This window comes from Falco rusticolus, chromosome 2 (assembly GCF_015220075.1).
Source record: "Falco rusticolus isolate bFalRus1 chromosome 2, bFalRus1.pri, whole genome shotgun sequence".
In the NCBI taxonomy this organism is placed as follows: Eukaryota; Metazoa; Chordata; class Aves; order Falconiformes; family Falconidae; genus Falco; species Falco rusticolus.
Genome location: NC_051188.1, coordinates 210,910 through 228,612, shown reverse-complemented (window position 1 = coordinate 228,612; position 17,703 = coordinate 210,910). Strand labels below are relative to the sequence as shown.

At 49.2% G+C, this 17,703-nt stretch overlaps 1 protein-coding gene across 1 annotated transcript in view; it reads left to right on the top strand.

The window, feature by feature from the left end:
* CLPB (caseinolytic mitochondrial matrix peptidase chaperone subunit B) overlaps positions 1 to 17,703 on the top strand; it is a 92,869-nt gene that overhangs the window by 5,750 nt on the left and 69,416 nt on the right. Inside the window, 1 exon segment of the mRNA XM_037377024.1 lies at positions 13,707 to 13,793. Within this exon segment, the coding sequence (XP_037232921.1) occupies positions 13,707 to 13,793 (87 nt within the window).

The window sequence follows — 17,703 nt, the reverse complement described above, 5'->3', positions numbered from 1 at the left end:
TTCAGTCTTAGCAGGGCAGGAGGGTGGCATTCAGCTGAGCAGCATGGGCTGCACCCGGGAGAGGGCAGCGCTGTCCACATAACGCCCTGTTTGTCACTCCTCCTCCCTCCCCAACACCGCTGTCCCCTGCCTACTCTCCCCCCTGCTCCACACAGCTCGTTGGTGGTGAATTAGGAGAGGGGAAGCTGGTGTGATAGAGTTTTCTAATATAGCTTTAGACTCATTTAAACTCTCTCCTGCAGCCTAATGCCTTGGTATAACTTAAAAGCAGTGAAAAGCCAGCCAGTGGTGTGGTAGGGCTGAACTCCTGCACGCTGTCTGGCTCAGGCTTCATGGAGTGATTCAAGACACATGTTCTTTGCTGTTCAGCAACTTGTCTCATTAGGCCATGCCAGGAAAGCCGAGCAGAGACGTGTTGTTGCTTGTGTTGTGGAGCAGTTGCTGACATTGTTCAGTTCTCCGTCCTTTTGGCTCAAAGACTGTTACAAGAAGCAACCAGATGTTTACAGTTCTCCAGACCATGTTCTTTGCTACATGCTGTCTTCATCTGCTGCAAGTGCCTTGTTTAGCTAATGGCTTGTCATGGTCCTTTATGCATGAAAACATCGAGAGGGTGGTGTGAGGTGCCAAGAAGAAGGTTTTTGAAACTGTTAAGTCATAGTTGTGCTTAACTGCAGAGGGAAAACAGGGTAGAGAGAGGCTCTGAGGCAGTTTGGAGCAGAGTCTGGGCTATAAGCAGAGAGCTGAAGAGCTTTTAGGATAGCTGTGTCCCTTATCCCAGAAGAGTTCTGTGTTCTCTCTTGGAAGAGAGTGACTCCACCACCCTAACAATTACCTGTAAGATGGTGAGGCCAAGCATATCAATCTTGCGGAAAACCCCCAGAGAGGATTTGAATGCCAAGGGTAACCAGTATTTGAATGCCAAGGGTTCCTAAAATGAATGATTGCATCAACAGGAGGTGTAGAGGCCCCAGCATAACTTGCAGCCTGTTTTGAGGTTGTGTTCCTGAAAAGTGCGATGGTGACATGGTGCAATGAAGAATGATCAGTTTTTCCTGTAGGAATAAATGTAAGGAGGGGTTGTATGTAGGGACTTCAGAAATAACACCTTAAATACATGGGGACAGGGTGTATGGTGTGGAAGGTGGAGGGGCAGGAGCAGCATCATCAGAATCATCAACCGGAGAAGATGCTGGCCTTTTGGAGGCTAGCTTTTCAGAACAGGTCACCCTTCCAGGAGATCTCGGCCTCCCCATTTCTGAGTGTAAACCTTCTGGTGTGGATGTTCTCACAGCCTATTTCTGAGTATTTACATCTCATTGTTGCATTCCTCTGTGGCGTACAAGGCACAGACTTTTCAAGGGTTGTGAGGCAAAGACATTTATTGTTAGTTACAGCTTTTGTAAGTTTATACTCTGTATGTGCGCTGCTAAAAGCTTTATTATTGGTGAAACTCTGCTGTTCACTGGAGGCAACTCTCTGCTGTTCCCGCTGTTCCCTTATCCTCTAGAGGTGAGATCACGTTCCCCCTTGTTTCTGTCTCATCCAGGTTTATTCTCATACTCCCTCAAAGTTATTTACATCTTTGCTGCAGGATCAGAGCTGCACATCGTCAAAGCAAGACCACAGCTTCATGTTATCAATGTCAAAACAACCCACTGTCTCCATCCTCTACATTCCTCCATTTAAAGTCAATCATATCAGTGGAGTAGGAAGATCAGAAAATGGAGTAATGGCAGTGGTTAGAGGAGCGCAGCGTCAGGCAGCTGCAGAACTCCTAAAGAACATACGGAGAAGACAGATCTCAGGGTGCTGCCGTATGATAAGTACTTCCACATATGTATGGAAGTGGATGACACCTCTCTGGTGATGCTGTACTAAAGAGTTCATGTTTCACAGGGCTGCAGGCAAACAGGCTGCTTTGTTCCAGCCATCAGGATGTGAGTGGAGATGGAAAATAAGTGATACAGTTACACCAAATTAAAAGCATTTTATCTTGGAAGCTGAGCTGTCCTACGCCCATCCAGATCATCTGTCTGGAAGCACAAAGAACCATGGGCACACGTGACCATCAGGCTGAAGTGACCAAAAGGAGGGTTTGTATTAGGGATCCTTGGGCAGCACGTGAAGGCAAGGCCTGGCTGTGCCTTGGGCTGGTTAGCAGCTGTGCCGCTGCACTGGCGTCTCCCCAAGTTTGAGCTCGGGTGCTTAGGCAGGCCAGCCCAGCTCTTCTCACAGCATACAGGCCAGCTCACCCTGAAAGGCTTTCTGTGGGTCCCCTTTTGCTGTGGAACTGCTAGATAGGGAGAGTATTGAGACGTAAAGAGTGTTAGTTTGGCCAGTAACTAGAAATTTCTCAATCAAGCTTGGAAAGACTAAAGTTAGGTATATCAGAAATGAATGGGAGGCTGGTGTTCAGGGCAGTTTCGCGTTACTCTAACCAGCAACTTTTTCCTTGGTTAAGGATGAGCAGGCCCTTCAAACATCCCAGGCAGGCCTCGCATTCGCACACACAGTAGTATTGCTGCAGGAAGGATCGCATGTCCAAAGGCTGGATCCAGCCCCCAGGGCTCTCCTCTTCCCTCTGTCTCCTCTCAGCTCCCAGACAGGTTTTCTCATCTTTACCCACTTGTTAAATGTGAGAAACCAGACTGAATTCTTTATCGAGATCAAGGAACGTGTTAAGTTCAGAGACCATTCCCTTTGGAGCATGTGGCAAACCAGCTGTTTCCTTTCAAGCCCTTCATGCTTTTAGCCAGTACAGAAGATAGCACCCAGTTAATGTGCATAGTTTAATTACCCTCAGCCTCAGTTGTTCTGTGCTTGTGGAGGGAAAGCAAGAAGCAAAGGCATAAAGAATTACTGCCTCAATCCCCCTTGTGTTTATATTCAATATTAATATTGATTCTCTGTGTTCCAGCTTTGTTTCTTAATAAGCCGCCCACAAAAGTGCAGGCTTACAGCAGAGTTTCCTTGCCGGCTAGATATGATGGAACAGTATTCTCACAAGCACTGTGCGACTGTGACTCACGGAAACGTGGCGTGTATGTCAGCTGGCTGTTATCAGGCTCATTCGTAACAGCAGGCAGCAACCCAAATCTGCATGTTAATGAGGTCTGGAGATGACCAGGTGCTCTCCTGCTCTCAGAGGGATCCAGCCTGACATGGTAGTGGGGTAGGAAGCTCTGTGTCAGCTGTTGCAACTGGTTCTGCATTCTCCAGGCTGATTTTCAGGTGGAGGGGTTGCAGAAACACGGAAGTCAAGCCTGATCGCCTCAAATGGTGATCTCTGCCTTTCAGTCAAGCAGCCAAGCATCACTCATCTTGTCATCTCTGACTCATCGCTGGCGCTGCTTCTTCCCAGACTGCGTCTGTCTCTTCTCCCTTGCTTTGCAGGCAACAAAGCTCATCAACCAAAAGCTCCCTTCTGCAGCAAGACAGGATTTGGCCCAGCCTGGGCTGCTGGCCATGGCGGGGTTACACCTGATAAATGGTCCCAATCCTAACAGCAAGAACACTCTGCTGTGCCTGGCTGGGAGGAGGGTGGTCCTGCTCCGTTAACCAGTCTTGCTGTCCCCTGCTTCCAGTCCTCTGAGAGCATGGCATCTCCCCTTGCTGTCACAGAGAGGTTTGCTGTCCGCCAGCATCGTGCTCCAGGAGTGTTCAGTCCCCCACATTGTTCTAATTCAGTCCCAGAAATGCTGATGTGGAATGTGCTCTGGAGCGTGTGGGGTGCATGCTGGCAGGGTCAGACTTGTTCCCCCACTGTGAAACGACCTGTGGCCCAGGGCACGTGCTGCTTTGGCCTGCTAGTGGGAAAAGATTAAACCTGTGGCTGTGGTCAGCTGCAAGAGGCTGAGCTGAAGGTTCGTGTCCTGTGTTAGCTGCTGCACTTGCTGAACTGTGTAGTTGTGATGGCGATTTGCTTTCTAGTCTGTACCTGGCATGGTGGTGAGATGTGCTGGAAAACAAGGCTGCTCTTCTAGGATGTGAGCCCTTGCTGCCATGGGGCATGTCCTCCCAGCTAGACCAGAGCAGTATTAAGGATCACAGAATCATGGAATGGTTTGGGCTGGAAGGGACCTTCAAGACCAGCCAGTCCCACCCCCCGCCAGGGGCAGGGCCCCCTCCCCCCAGCCCAGGCTGCTCCCAGCCCCGTCCAGCCTGGCCTTGAGCCCTGCCAGGGATGGGGCACCCACAGCTGCTCTGGGCAGCCTGGGCCAGCGCCTCGCCGCCCTCACGGGGAAGGGTTTCTTCCTCATGTCCAACCTAAATCTCCCCTCTCTCAGCTTCAAGCCATTCCCCCCTGTCCCACCACTCCCTGCCCTTGCCCAAAGCCCCTCCCCAGCTTTCCTGTCGGCCCCTCCAGGCACTGGGAGCTGCTCTAAGGTCTCCCCGCAGCCTTCTCCTCCCCAGGCTGCACAGCCCCAGCTCTCCCAGCCTGTCCCCACAGCAGAGGGGCTCCAGCCCTCTGACCAGCTCCGTGGCCTCCGACGGGCCCGCTCCGACAGGTCCGTGTCCTTCTGATGCTGAGGACCCCTGAGCTGGACGCAGCGCTGTGGGGGGGTCTCAGCAGAGGGGAGCAGAGGGGCAGAGCCCCCTCCCTCGCCCTGCTGGCCCCGCTGCTGGGGATGCAGCCCCGGGCACGGGTGGCTTTCTGGGCTGCGAGCGCACATTGCGGGGTCATGCTGAGCCTCTCATCCACCAGCACCCCCAAGCCCTTCTTGGCACTTGCTGAGGGTGCACTCGATCCCACTGCCCATATCACAGACAAAGATTTTAAACATTCATTCTTGTCTTTTATGCCTTTTCTGTTTTTTTATGGTTAAATAGCTAGGAGGAGCTGAGAGAAGCTGCCAGGACCACAGTAGATCCATGAAGATGAGCCTGTTTGTAGCTAAAACATTGTGCTCCTGGACATTGCACTTGTCCCCTTTCCAGTTCTGTCCTGCTCAGGGCCTGGCGTAGGGGTTCAGCAGCACCTCCTGTTTGCTTCCCATCTCAAGGGTTTGTTAAAGAATTCAGAAACTTCGCATGAAATGATAGGGTGGGCAAAAAATCCCTCTGTAGTGAATCACGCTTTGGTTACCAACTTGGACCAACACCCTCCTCAGTCCAGGGACGGATTTTTGAAAGTCCCTTGTCTGAAATGAGCTCAAATCTGAGCTGAACATGAGCTGGCTGTCCTGGGCTCCAAGCAGAATGTTGTGCCCACAGTGTGGAAACCATCGGACCATGGGAAGGAACTGTGTGGAGGGGTTGAGCCTTTACAGGAGGAGATAGCCCATCTCATACCTGTCAGAGCATCTTCCTGCCTCGAAATAATTAGCAGTACTGTGAATATCATGCATGGGGGCTTATACTTGAGGGATGCCTGAATGCTTTGTAGGGTAAATGTAGGAGCCATGTCAACAGCTACCAAAGTGTGACTGTCTCTGGTCACCAGCCAGATGTGTACCTTATCTTCTGTCCTAAACAACTGCGAGATGTCTTCAGCAGTGGCTGTGAGGGGGGGTTGGAGACGGGATTGGAAGATTATTTATAATTACATATATTTCCATTGCTACACACTTTATATTTTGCTGTCTGGTTACCCTCACCGGGCCTGTATTTGTTAGTCTGTGTCTGAATTAATGGACACCTGGGTTTTTTTAGGATAAACAGATGTTTTTCCTGTAAATGTCCTCCTTAATGTTTTCTCCTAATGTGTGGACCAAATTATACAGTGCTTTGTTTCAGTGGAAGTTTTTGACTGGTTATTGAGTTTGATTTGGCATGTGGCCTCAGGGGCTTGGAGTAGATGCAGCAGCCCAGATTTCTTCATGTTGGCTATGAAATATCAGAGGAGACTTGCATGCACTGTGCTTTCCTGTATCGGGTAGGTGAGACACCAGAAGCGGACAGCCTTTATGAGGCAGGGCTGCAGAGTAGGTTTCCCAAACAGGATGGCAACGGCTGAGGAGGAAGGGTGGGAAATAAAGTGGTAACTTCTGCTGTCGCTGCTCCGTTTCTCACTGCTTTCACAGGAGCGTTTTGCTTTAACACTTTCTCTAGTGCCCTTTTTTTGTGCTTCTTGTTGTATTTTGTCCTCCCAGGACTGACGGTGTTTGCGCACTGAGTCATAAGACCAATCTCTCTGCAGTTGGCCACCAGCTGGCTAGCTGCAAGAGACAGAAGATCTCACACTTCTTTCCAAAACAGTTTTAAACCCTTTACTGTGCCCGAATCCCTCTCTGGAAGCAGACACTGACTCATCTGGTGTGACTGGATGTGTGGTAGTTTCTGGATGTGTGGAATCCATCTGGTAGCCATCACAGGGTTAATTCCAATTAATGCAGGTGTTTATCACTGGGGAAGTGGTGGGGCTGGGTGCAGGATAGCTTCCATCTGAGGGAGCCAGCTCAGCAGCTCTGGGTTCAGAGGAGAGGCAGCGCCAGCACCAGGAAGGGCAGTCAGCCGGCATGGAAGTGTCCTGTACCAGCCATGAGTGATGGTGACAAATGGCATCAATTATTCCACTTCCCTGACAGCTTAGGAGCTGAGGAGCACCCAGGGAGATGTCAGGCAGCAGGTTTAAAATAAATGCAAAGTGCTTTCTTACACAGCCCATAAACTGTGAAACTCGGTGGGTGCTGGTGAGTCTGAAATTTGAGTTCAGGTTCGTGCAGAGTAAGCCTAGCAGGTAACCGCGTGTCACCTCCAGCTCAGAAACCAGTGGGTCATGAATTGCCAGAAGTTAGCGTATTATGGCCAAATCCCTCGCAAACAGTGATTACTCATGTTCTTTCCCCCACTATCCGCTACTGGCCACTGCCAGAGACAGACTGTCAGCCTGGTGTAGTATTTTTCCAAGGCACAGCTTAGCTGTTGCACTGAGGCGACCTGGGAGGTCAGCAATGAATCCGTGTTCCTTCAGGTGGGGCGACGTTTTCTCTTCCTCCCAAGCCTGGCGATGCCAACCATAGCACACGTTAGCCAGTAGCGAAGCAGCGTGTCTAAACTCCTGCTGTTCCCTGGGCAGCAGCAGGAGGCAGGGCACATACATCCCAGTCTTTTTCTCCGTCTTTCAGCCCATTTTAAAAGACAAAACCTACTTGTAGCATTGGAGCATCTTGCAGGCTGTGTAGGCAAGGGACAAAGACCAGCATCTTGCCATGCCTGTATCGGTCTGTTTGTGTTCATGTTGTGCCACTTGGGCTTTTCCCCATCGTGTGTTCTCACTTGTGCTGCTTTCGCCCACCCGCTGTGCCCTTGGACAACCCTGCTTGCATCTGGGAGCTCAGTTTCCCTTCTGAAACTCAGATTTATAGGAGCTTCCCTTTGATTTTGAAATTTATTTCCAGGAGTTTCTCCTTGACCACTTGCCTTTCCACATGCCCTGTTTGTGCTACCTGGGTTAGGGGCACCATCCCCTCCAGGACTCCTGTGTCGTGGGAGCAGCTGCGGAGACAACTTTGCTCTTCTCCTTGTCCCTTCCCTTCCTGAGCCTTGCTTGAACCCTCTGCACTGACCCTGCCTAATGCCTTGTGTGTTCTCACGAAGCACTGTGGTTGTTACCAGCCCTGAGATGATCGTGAGGAGCTGAGAAGCAGACGTGAGCTCTCAAGGAAGAGAGCAGCAAGATCAAAGGCTTTTCAGCAGCTTGTCGTCTTCTGACCAGGCAGATCCTTTCCCTGACCTCTAACAGGGATTGTGCCTTCATGTTTGGAGATATTGTCGGGTTTGGATGTTTTTCCTTCACTCCCTCTTCTGCAAAGCGGAGGGCAGGTCCCGAGAGGGTGAGCACATCTGAGGGTGTCCCCCACCCCTGCAGTTAAACAGTGACATATTGGGGAAGGGCTGGGGGAAATGTTTAAGTGGCCGAGAGAAACAGAAGCTATTGTTGCAAAAGTTCAAGTTTCCAGCTTCCTCTTCCTCCACCTGTCAGGAGGGAGCGCAGGGCATGCTCCCAGCACTGAGCACAAACTCAAACATGCCCTCTGGGCTCGGCTGTGAGCACGGTGTCACCGAGTTAGTCACCCAGAACCCCGGCAGCGGGGTGAATAGGAGGCACATCTGTCCGGGGGCAGCGGGGGGAGAAGGCTCATCGTCGCAGCTGACTTGGGCTCTTTTTCTCTTCTGGGTGGATCAAAGTGCTGAAGCTTTGGGAGTTGCTGTCTCGAGGTAGAATAGGGTGTATGCACAAAGCGGCGGGTGCTGCTCTGCCTGAGCTCCTCCGGCAAATTCCAGAGCAGCTGGTGATGTTCTGCTGGCTGGGCCCCGGGCTCCTCCAGAGCTCTGCTCCTTTCCAGAGAAGTCTTTAACTGCTGCCTCGGAGCTGAGGCTCTGCTGGGAGAGAGGATGTCCGTTGAAGACTGGGAACGGGAACCAACAGCTCCTCAACCATTAGAAACCTGTCAGGAAGATCTGTTCATGCAGAATACCCCGACTTTTGGGAGAAGTGGCTGAACTTTCTTCCCTAACCGTGCCCTCCCCCACTCCCCCCAAAAAAGAGGTTTTTCTGAAATCCTTAAAATACAAACACACCACCAAACAGATTCTTTATCAGGGATCTTGTAGCGCTTGGGTCTTGGTGGTGCTGTGGCAGCTGAGGGGCAGTTTGTCATTAGAGAAACACTGGAAGTGGTGCTAATAGAGCTATATATGCATGAGAAACTACTTAAAAGGTAAGAGTGAGTGTCCTGGATCTTATGTGGTTAAAATGTGGATAAACATCCTAAACATTGATCACAGGATTTTATTTAATTAAAAAAAAAACCAACTCCTACTGGTAAATACATTTGGCTGTCTAGGATCTGAGCAGTGGTCGTCGCTTTATCGATTGTCATATCGTTAAATCAGGCGGGGAAAAAATTAATGATAGGCTTGAAGACCCTGAACATAAAGTTCAGTTGTCTAGAAAATCTGTTAAGTTGCTGAGCATCTTGCAGTGATTTAAAAAAAAAAAAAATGCAGCTCCTAAATGAAATGTCAATGCATATTATGCTAGGTGATGTGATGCTACTGATTCTCTCACTGGGTTCGGTCATGTGGCATTCCAGATGCTTAAGTTTATCTAGATTCCTGAATGGAAAACTACTTGATTAATTCTAATATCTTAGCTCCAAGCCTGTAATCAAATCCGACAGCAGAGGCTCCAGCATCCTTCCTGTTGGATGCACTGTTTTAACAGGTTTGACTGCTGGACTAGGATCTTATTTCTTTTTTTTTTTTTTTTTTTAATCTAAGAATGAAGATAATTTGTTGTTCAATATGCCCTTCCAGTACATCTGGAGAGAAAAAAAACTCACTTCCAGTGAGTTAAAATGTAGTTTTTAGTGGCTCCAAAGTGCTTTAAGTGAAGGCTGTTGTCCTGGCCTCTGTCTCAGGAGGAGATGCTGAAGTGTTCAGCTGCAGTTCCCCTTCACGAGAAACCAAATGTTAAAATTCATGACATACAGAAGTAAGACCGAACTTTTGCAGCAGAGTGTCCCAGTGGCTGTTTGCACCTTTAATGTTAAATCATACCAATACCACAGGTCAAGTGTGAGTGGGGCGAATACTTTGTGGATTATATTAACTAACCCCCGTAAAAGTTGTTAATAAGCGGTAGGTGTTGGGCCCTGAGGTTTTAGCCATCAGGCTGAAGGGGCATGGCTGCCTTAATCCCTGCTTAGCTGATGCTGTCGTACCTCGGGAGGTTTGCATCTGGCTTCCCCTGTCTCTCCGGGTTCCCCTGTCAGGCTTCCTCTCTGTAGTGCTAATATTTTCCTTTATTTTATTTGCTGGATTTTATGTGGCTTATTAGACTGTCAAATTGACTGTAGGAAGGGGCTGAGGTGGAAGTTACTGTGTTCAAAGTACTTTCAAATGGCCAAGTAAATAAAATGAAATTCCGAAATAACTTGTACACGTCCTTCCATGCTGCTCTAAGAGAAGAGCGGAAGGTGACCGGGTGTTGCGATGGCTGTGAAACGAGTTTTGAGAGCACCTGGGGTGGCTCAGAGGAGAGGCAGTAAGATCTTGGTGTAGGTTTCCCCCGTCTCTGGCTGGGCTCGCTCTGGTGCTGGGGGATACGACTTCTCGTGGCCTCTGGGTGAGCTGGGGCTGAGGCTGGGCCCTGCGGTGGTAGCAAGTGAGCGGTTTATCATCCAAAGGAGTAGCTTTCTGTGCCCCTGCAGACACGGTGCACATGGCGGCACAGATGGAGCCACGGTGTGGATTTCTCCTGCAGGCAGCATCCCTCCGAGCAAGAGCAGCAATCCAGCCTGGATCTGAGTCAGGCTGGCTTATCTTGGTGTTGTGAGTGCAAACACCCTCCGTATGCATAGCTGCAATGGGAGCTGATCTCTAAAGATAGCAATCTGCCTGGAGTACAGGCTGCCATCATCTGTGTATGTAGGCACGTCCTACCTTACAGGGACAGGAAAGCTTTGTGGCCGCACAAAAAAAATTCTGCTTTAAGCAGTCTGCTCTCTGAGCGCTCTTCAGGCAACAGAGCTGGCAGCACTGTCTTATCGTTTGCTTTCAGTGATTAGGTGCTGGAAGAAGGAGAAGGCATAAGGACATATCCTGGGGGGAGCCAAGGCTGGTCCTGTGCAGTGCCTCAGACTGTACTGTGCAGCACCATTTCATAATGCAGGAGCTGCAACCTGGCCAGAGGTCATGATAGCGTAGCGTAGATTTGGTAAGGATTCTGCATGAAGATTTGTTCTTCTGCTACTGTGTAGTATCAAGTATCAAACTTTTTTGGAGCAAGGACCTATTGTTTATCTGCCAAATTGTTCATCATCATTAAACTTTTAATTGTAACCCTGGTAAAGAGAACATAAACCTTCTATTGGTGCAGTGGACCATCTACAGGGGTCATGGCCTCCTGAACCATGGTTGGGAGCTATGAATAAAGGCTACCAGTTACTGTTCTATTTTTTTAGCTGTTGGATCTCAGTCCAAGTGCCTGATGAGCAGTTCAGAGCATCCAGACAGAATCACAGAATCACAGCATCGTCAGGGTCGGAAGACACCTCTGGAGCCCACCCAGCCCACCCCCCTGCTGAAGCAGCTCTCCCAGAGCAGGTTGCACAGAGCCGCGTCCAGGCGGGTTTGAATGTCTCCAGAGCAGGAGACCCCACAGCCTCTCTGGGCAGCTGTCCGGTGTCCCGTCACCCTCAGGGGAACGATGTTCTTCCTCACATTCAGATGGAAGTTCCCGTCTTGCACTTTGTGCCCGTTGCCCCTTGTCCTGTCGCTGGGCACCGCTGAAAAGAGCCTGGCCCCGTCCTCGTGGCACCCACCCTTGAGATATTTGTGGGCATTGGTGAGGTCCCCTCTCAGTCTTCTCCTGTCCAGGCTGAACAGCCCCAGCTCCCTCAGCCTTTCCTCATCAGGGAGATGCTCCAGCCCCTCATCATCTTCACAGCCTCTGCTGGACCCTCTCCAGTAGTTCCCTGTCTCTCTTGAACTGGGGACCCAGACTTGGACACAGCACTGCAGATGTGCCTCACTAGGGCAGAGTAGATGGGGAGGATCCCCTCCCTTGACCTGCTGGCCATGCATGTCCTCATGTCCCCATGTACCAGGGCACTAGTGCTGGCTACCCCTCATGTTTAAAGGATGGTCAGATTACCCACCTGCACCCGCTACCTACGTATCATAGAGTCATGGAGTCATAGAATTGTTTAGGTTGGAAAAGACCTTTGAGATCATCAAGTCCAACTGTTAACCCAGCACTGCCAAATCCACCGCTAAACCATGTCCCTAATCATACCTCCACTTGAGTCAGAAGAGCTATCTGACACGCTTCTATGTAGAGCTTGGCTGAAGTCATCTGGCTGTTGTCTGTCGTCCCCCCACAGTCTCAGTCTAATAGGACAAAAAGTTCAACTGAAGGGGGATACCAATCATTTTGGGTATCTAATTTGGATGGCAATTACCGGGCTAGTTTCTCAAGTCAGCAGGGAGAACTGTGTTCAGCTGTGTTCAAAACATAACCTAAAGCTTGGGCATTGGTATTGCTGGTTGGAAATAACTTTAGGATTATATGAGTAAACTTGTTCCTTGGGATAAGTTTTTGGTGAAACTGCTGTGAGAATTTTTGACCAGGTGGAGGACGGTTTGCAGTGGGCTTGTGTACAGCTGTGGGTGTTTGCTAGGCTAGCCTTCATGCTTTCCTTTGTGTTTGTTCCAACTGTAGGAAGAGGGATAGGGTGCATTTCCCTCCTTTTCACTAATTCCATGCCAACACTTGTTATTAACCATCTGACAGAGTTAACACCACAGCAAGATGAGGGCAGTTAATTTGAAAAAGGTGGCCAGGTTCAGACATGTACCTCTCTGAGTCCTTAGAGAAGGAGTCCGACTTTTTCAGTGTGTGGGAGCAGCCGTAGCTGCCATCGACTCCCTTATCTGTGATCTGGGGGGTGTAAATACTTGAAGTGTGGTGCTTGCGTGTGTGAAACGTGGCATGTGTTTTCACTTGTGTTTCTCACAGCACAGAGTTTAATGGTAGCTCTTCCCTGTTACACCTGTGTGACGTGCGGTAATGGCCTCACCTGGAAAGGAAGATGGAAAAGCCTCAGTTTGGGAAAAGAAAGAAGGATGAGCCAAGGGGGAGAGAGCTGCTGACTCCTGCATAGTTCTCCCTGCATTCTACAGCCTGACCGTCAGCTGCCAGCAGCACCTTGTTCATGGGCGGGGGGGGTGGGGGGTTAAGACTTTGTCTCATCTCGTTTAACCTGAGTGCTCTAAAATTTGTGTCTGGATTTCCCTTCTTTTTTGTGATCTACAGAGAGAATGGCACTTCCAGACTGTCATTTCATACCGTCTGGGTTTGGCACTTGGTTTAGGATGAGCTAAATTAGCTTCTGCAAGGACCTGTCCCTTGCCGTTAGCTGTGGGGAGCGCAGGCAGCTGGGCTGGGCTGGGCAGTGAGCATTCACGTGGCTTTGGTTAGAGGAGGTTATTTGGATCCCGTGGTTGGCCATGAAAGAGAGAAGTCTCTGAAATACCACTGTTCTAAGGAACTGCTTGGAATCTGGTGCTAAGAGTAATAGTGGTGTTGCCGCAGGGTCAGAGGATGCAGAAAGGGTAGAGAAGCCTTCTGGTGCTTTAGAATCTGAAGAACGTAACAGTAAAAGCCAGCAGAAGCCATGCAGGATCAAAGTTGCTAAAAGGTGCCAGGGAGGGATTAGGAAACAGTGCAAAGGCTGAGATAATTTTGCAGAAAAAACCACCAAGGATAGTCTGACGCCTCACATTTTTGGGGTTTGTCTCATTTGTTCTCATGTTGTGCAAGAAAACTGCAAAATATCTCCTGTTGACGTGGGCTTAGGAGATCTGCTGAACTTCTTCTGAAACCCCAGTGGTTGCATTGCGGCCTGAAGATCCAAAACTGTCATCAGATTGTAGGTTAATTGGCTTCACTCTCCATCCTGCTGTTCAGTTCTTTGGGTATTAGACTGAATAGAAGAAAGAAATAAAAGATAAAGAAAACAGGATGGTTGGCATTGCACCATTTGAAAGGACTGTGCCTGTTATCACCTACCAGTTCATTTCAGTTTGGCAGCTGATGAGAAACTGGATTGAATCAGCTTTTCATGTTGATTCTTCCAGGCTGCACTGGAGCAGGTGCTTGTGAAGTAAAATATTCCTCTTTCCGTCATTGGCTCCAGTCTGCCGGGGATGCTTTCTCTGCATCTTCTTCCTCAACGTGTCTCTCTTCTGTCCAGGTTGTTGCTGGAAGGCACGGATGTGAACGCGAGGCACAAGCTTGGCTGGACTGCTCTCATGGTGGCAGCTATCAGCAGAAACTCCAGGTATGTTTGCCTCACCATTCCCCATCACGTAGTGGGTGAGTCACTTCACGGCTCCCCCACCTTTTTATGAAGTCATACCGAGCTCCACAGAGAGTTTCCGTAAAGTTTGGGCTGTGTTGTTGAGCTAAACCCGAGGGAGCTTTTCGCTCTTCCTTTGCTCGGTACGCAGATGATGCTCAGTACACAGGTACACATCACACGCGGGTGTGACAGATGGAGGTAGGCTGCTCTGCCATCCCAGAGAGGTGACTGCTGAACTGACAGCGCCATTCCACAGCGGCACTCAGATTTTGGCCTCTGATGAGTTCGTAACCTTGGGATGTCATTGTGGTAGGCAGTCTAACACCCTGCCATCAGAAATAGCTTCCCGTAAGAGCTGCACGTCCCTCCTAACTTGTGGGGCCATTGCTGGGTCTTTCATACTAGGCCTTTATGAAGCAAAAAGGCTGAATGCTGTGCCCTCCCTCCTTAGTTCCCATGATGATCGCTGTGGCTTCTTGTAACCTTTTAAAGACACTCTTAAATATATTCAGTCTACAACTAAATTCAATTAGTTTTTTTTATTTAAGGAAAAAAGAGAAAAAGAAATCCAATTTTGGAAAACGTGGGACAGACGGGAGAATGAGCTTTGATGTTACAACCTCTCAGGGATGCTTTACTTAGTCACAAGTTCATAAGCAAAAAAGCCTAATTACTTGGGAAAACACAGGATTAAAGCAGCGCACAAAAGCTGAATATCCGCTCTCGGGCGACACGATTCGAATCCATGTGCCGAGTTCGTGTGTGGTGCAAACTTTGATGTGTGCTATGACAAGCTGAAAGTCGTGACCTCCTTGGGGAGCTCCTTAAGATGGGCACAGAGGCGGGGGCTTGGGACTGTTTGTGTAACTTTGATGTCCGAGCAGCAACGGGCCCCGTTGTTTGCCCGTCCGCAGAGGGACGGGCTTTGGAGCCTCCCACCTTTGCCAGTGGACAATGGTCAGCAATGGAGTGTGACGACTGTTGACCATTCCGAGTGACTGATGGACCAGAACAGGGCTTCCCGAGTTGCAAAGGCTAAGAGGAGACGGGGAGAAAGGCTGTTCATGGTACAATAATTACCTAAAATCACGCCTAAAATCAGGTAGAAATGCTAATGAAAACATCTAGGAAGTAAAAAACGTTCAGCACCCAGGCGGGTCCCTTGTCATAGCCTGGCAGAACGATAGTGACAGTGTGTCTTCTTTGGGTACCTGGCAGAAAAAAGCTGTTTGTGTGTGTGTTGGGCAAATTGTGTTTATTTTCCCCACATTTTGGACAAATACTGACTTTAATTGAAAATTAAGAAGCTCTCGAGTACCTGAAGCTTGGTAGGACTTGTCTCCAACAATATAGCGGAAGAGTAATTAGGTACTTCATGGAGACAAACAAAAATGCAGTGCAGACTTACTCCTGGTGTAACAACTCTGTTGATACTGCTGGGGTTGTGCCAGACATGGGTTTGGCCCTCCGTACCATTTTCTAGCTTTGTCATGCCCACAGTGGGGTCTCGCTGCTGGCGGGGAAATGTATTGAGCTTGAATGTGACAGACGGGAGTGTTGGAAATTCCCTATAAATGGTTCGCTTGTGGACGTAGTCCACAGGGTGACCTTTTTAACCCGAACCCGGCAGAACTGGGTGTTGTGTGTGCGGTCGGCGACGGAACTGGAGACAGCAGAGCGTGGGGAGCTGATGGCATTGACTCAGTGCCATGGGTTTGCCTGCAGAAATGTAAATGTTTATTAGCTTTTCCCTTCCAAACGCAGAGCCTGCTGGTTTTCTGGATCTCTTGCAATCCTTTTACATACATTAGGTAGGAACTAGTCTAAATACGACTTACTCTGCTTTGCAGTAGGATGCAAGATCTTTTTTAGAGTGTGGTCCCTCTGTAAAGCGCGATAATCTGAAATTGGTTTATCCAGCCACGGCAGCTGATTTGGTGGGTTATAAGTTGTTATGACTTTTGGTTTGTAGCCCACCAGTCAAACAGCACCCGGGGGAGATGAGCTGGGTCTTTCTCTGACTTGCGCGTCAGAGGAGAGGTAAAGAGTGGCTCTGAGATGGTCAAGAAGCAGCCAGCTCTGCATGTATTGTTAGCCTGAAATAAGAACAAGCTCATTCCATTTTGTTTTAACGTGCTTGTTCTGTCACTTCTTTTTTTAAGGTTGCTGATACCTGTGCAGGTTATTCAAGTGTGGCTTTAGGGGGCTGTGATGCTAAGAACAGGAATAAGTGTTTTCAGCTTAGAACTGCTAAGAAAAAGTAAGCCTTCAGCCCCAAATTACTGTCTTCCCAAAGTCATTTTTCAGAGAAGAACTATGTTTTCAGTCTCTGCTGTGCTGCTGGAGATTTCTGTGACCTGTCCTTTAGCTTTGTAATGTTTCCCAATTTTCACAGCCCTCAGTCTTCCAATTAGACAGCTACAGTCCATATGTTTAATTTAATTTCAGAGGAGCTGCATTAATGATTTCTGTCAGTTGCCATCAGCTACAAGATGAAATCCCCTGTGCTAGCGGGGAAGTTTGGGCTCTTTTGTTTTTACAACAGAACAATGATCATTTCTTCCTCTTGAAAATGTCCTGTATCCAAAACATGGCAAGGCATTAAGAAGTGTTACGGTGCATTCCTACTGATAGGTTCCAAAGGGGAGACCAGTGTCACGGCTTCATGTCACACTGAGGTAGAGCTCTTCTCAGGGGCTCCCAAAGGCTCCTAATCCAGGTGAATTTAGCCTCATAGCACCCTGTGAACTGGGAGAGGCACTGGTGCTTCCAGCAGCTCCAGGTCCAGGCAGGGATTTCCCTCTCATTGCCTGTGCTCCAGAGGATCGCTCTTCTGCAAGCAGGGAGCATTTCTAGTCCTGGCTGGCATCTTCCTCTGCTGAGCGTCCTGCTCTGAAATGCAGATGCACAGCCTGCAGAGTGGTTGCAGCTTAGCTTTGGCACAGTCATAGCATGGTGGGGGTGGGAAGAGACCCCTGGAGCCCACCCAGCCCACCCCCCTGCTGAAGCAGCTCTCCCAGAGCAGGTTGCACAGAGCTGCGTCCAGGTGGGTTTGAATGTCTCCAGAGCAGGAGACCCCACAGCCTCTCTGGGCAGGCTGTCCCGGTGTCCCGTCACCCTCAGGGGAACGATGTTCTTCCTCACATTCAGATGGAAGTTCCTGTCTTGCACTTTGTGCCCGTTGCCCCTTGTCCTGTCGCTGGGTGCTGCTGAAAAGAGCCTGGCCCCGTCCTTGTGGCACCCACCCTTGAGATATTTGTGGGCATTGATGAGGTCCCCTCTCAGTCTTCACCTCTCCAGGCTCTCTCTCGCACTACAAATGCACAGGGCCCAAGCACGAGGTGCCAGCACATCAAGCCCCCAAACACTGCTGTGATGATAGTTGTAAAAGTAAGGGAAGTGGCCAAATACTTCAGTCTGGTGTCTAATGTGTGTGTTATATTTAAAAAGCTTCATACAGTAATTTAGTTGCTATAAAAATATTGTTGAAAGAATTGTGTTCCTGTTCTCTTATTATTTTAACTAGCTTGTTTTCTTGTTTCAGACCTTCCCTGAAGTGTGGATAGATCATTTATGTTTCTTTTTTTATGGAGAGGGGACTCCAAGTCCAAATTCCTTGGCTCTGTGATAGTACAGGTTGTAATTGGGTTGTGAGCTAAAGACAGATCGGCTGTGATCACGTTCATGTGAACAAAGGAAGCTTTTAGGCTGTAATTCCCATCGCTGGGGGAATTTACCATAGCGTTAACATAGCTGATGGGGCAGCAGTGCTGCGTTTATTCTAAGCATAACAGCATGTAAATGTCACTTTAGTCTGCAGTGCTGTGCTATAACTGTGTGTTTCTGTTCAGGTGTGACGAGTGACGCTGGCGAGTGGGTCTGCGCCCAC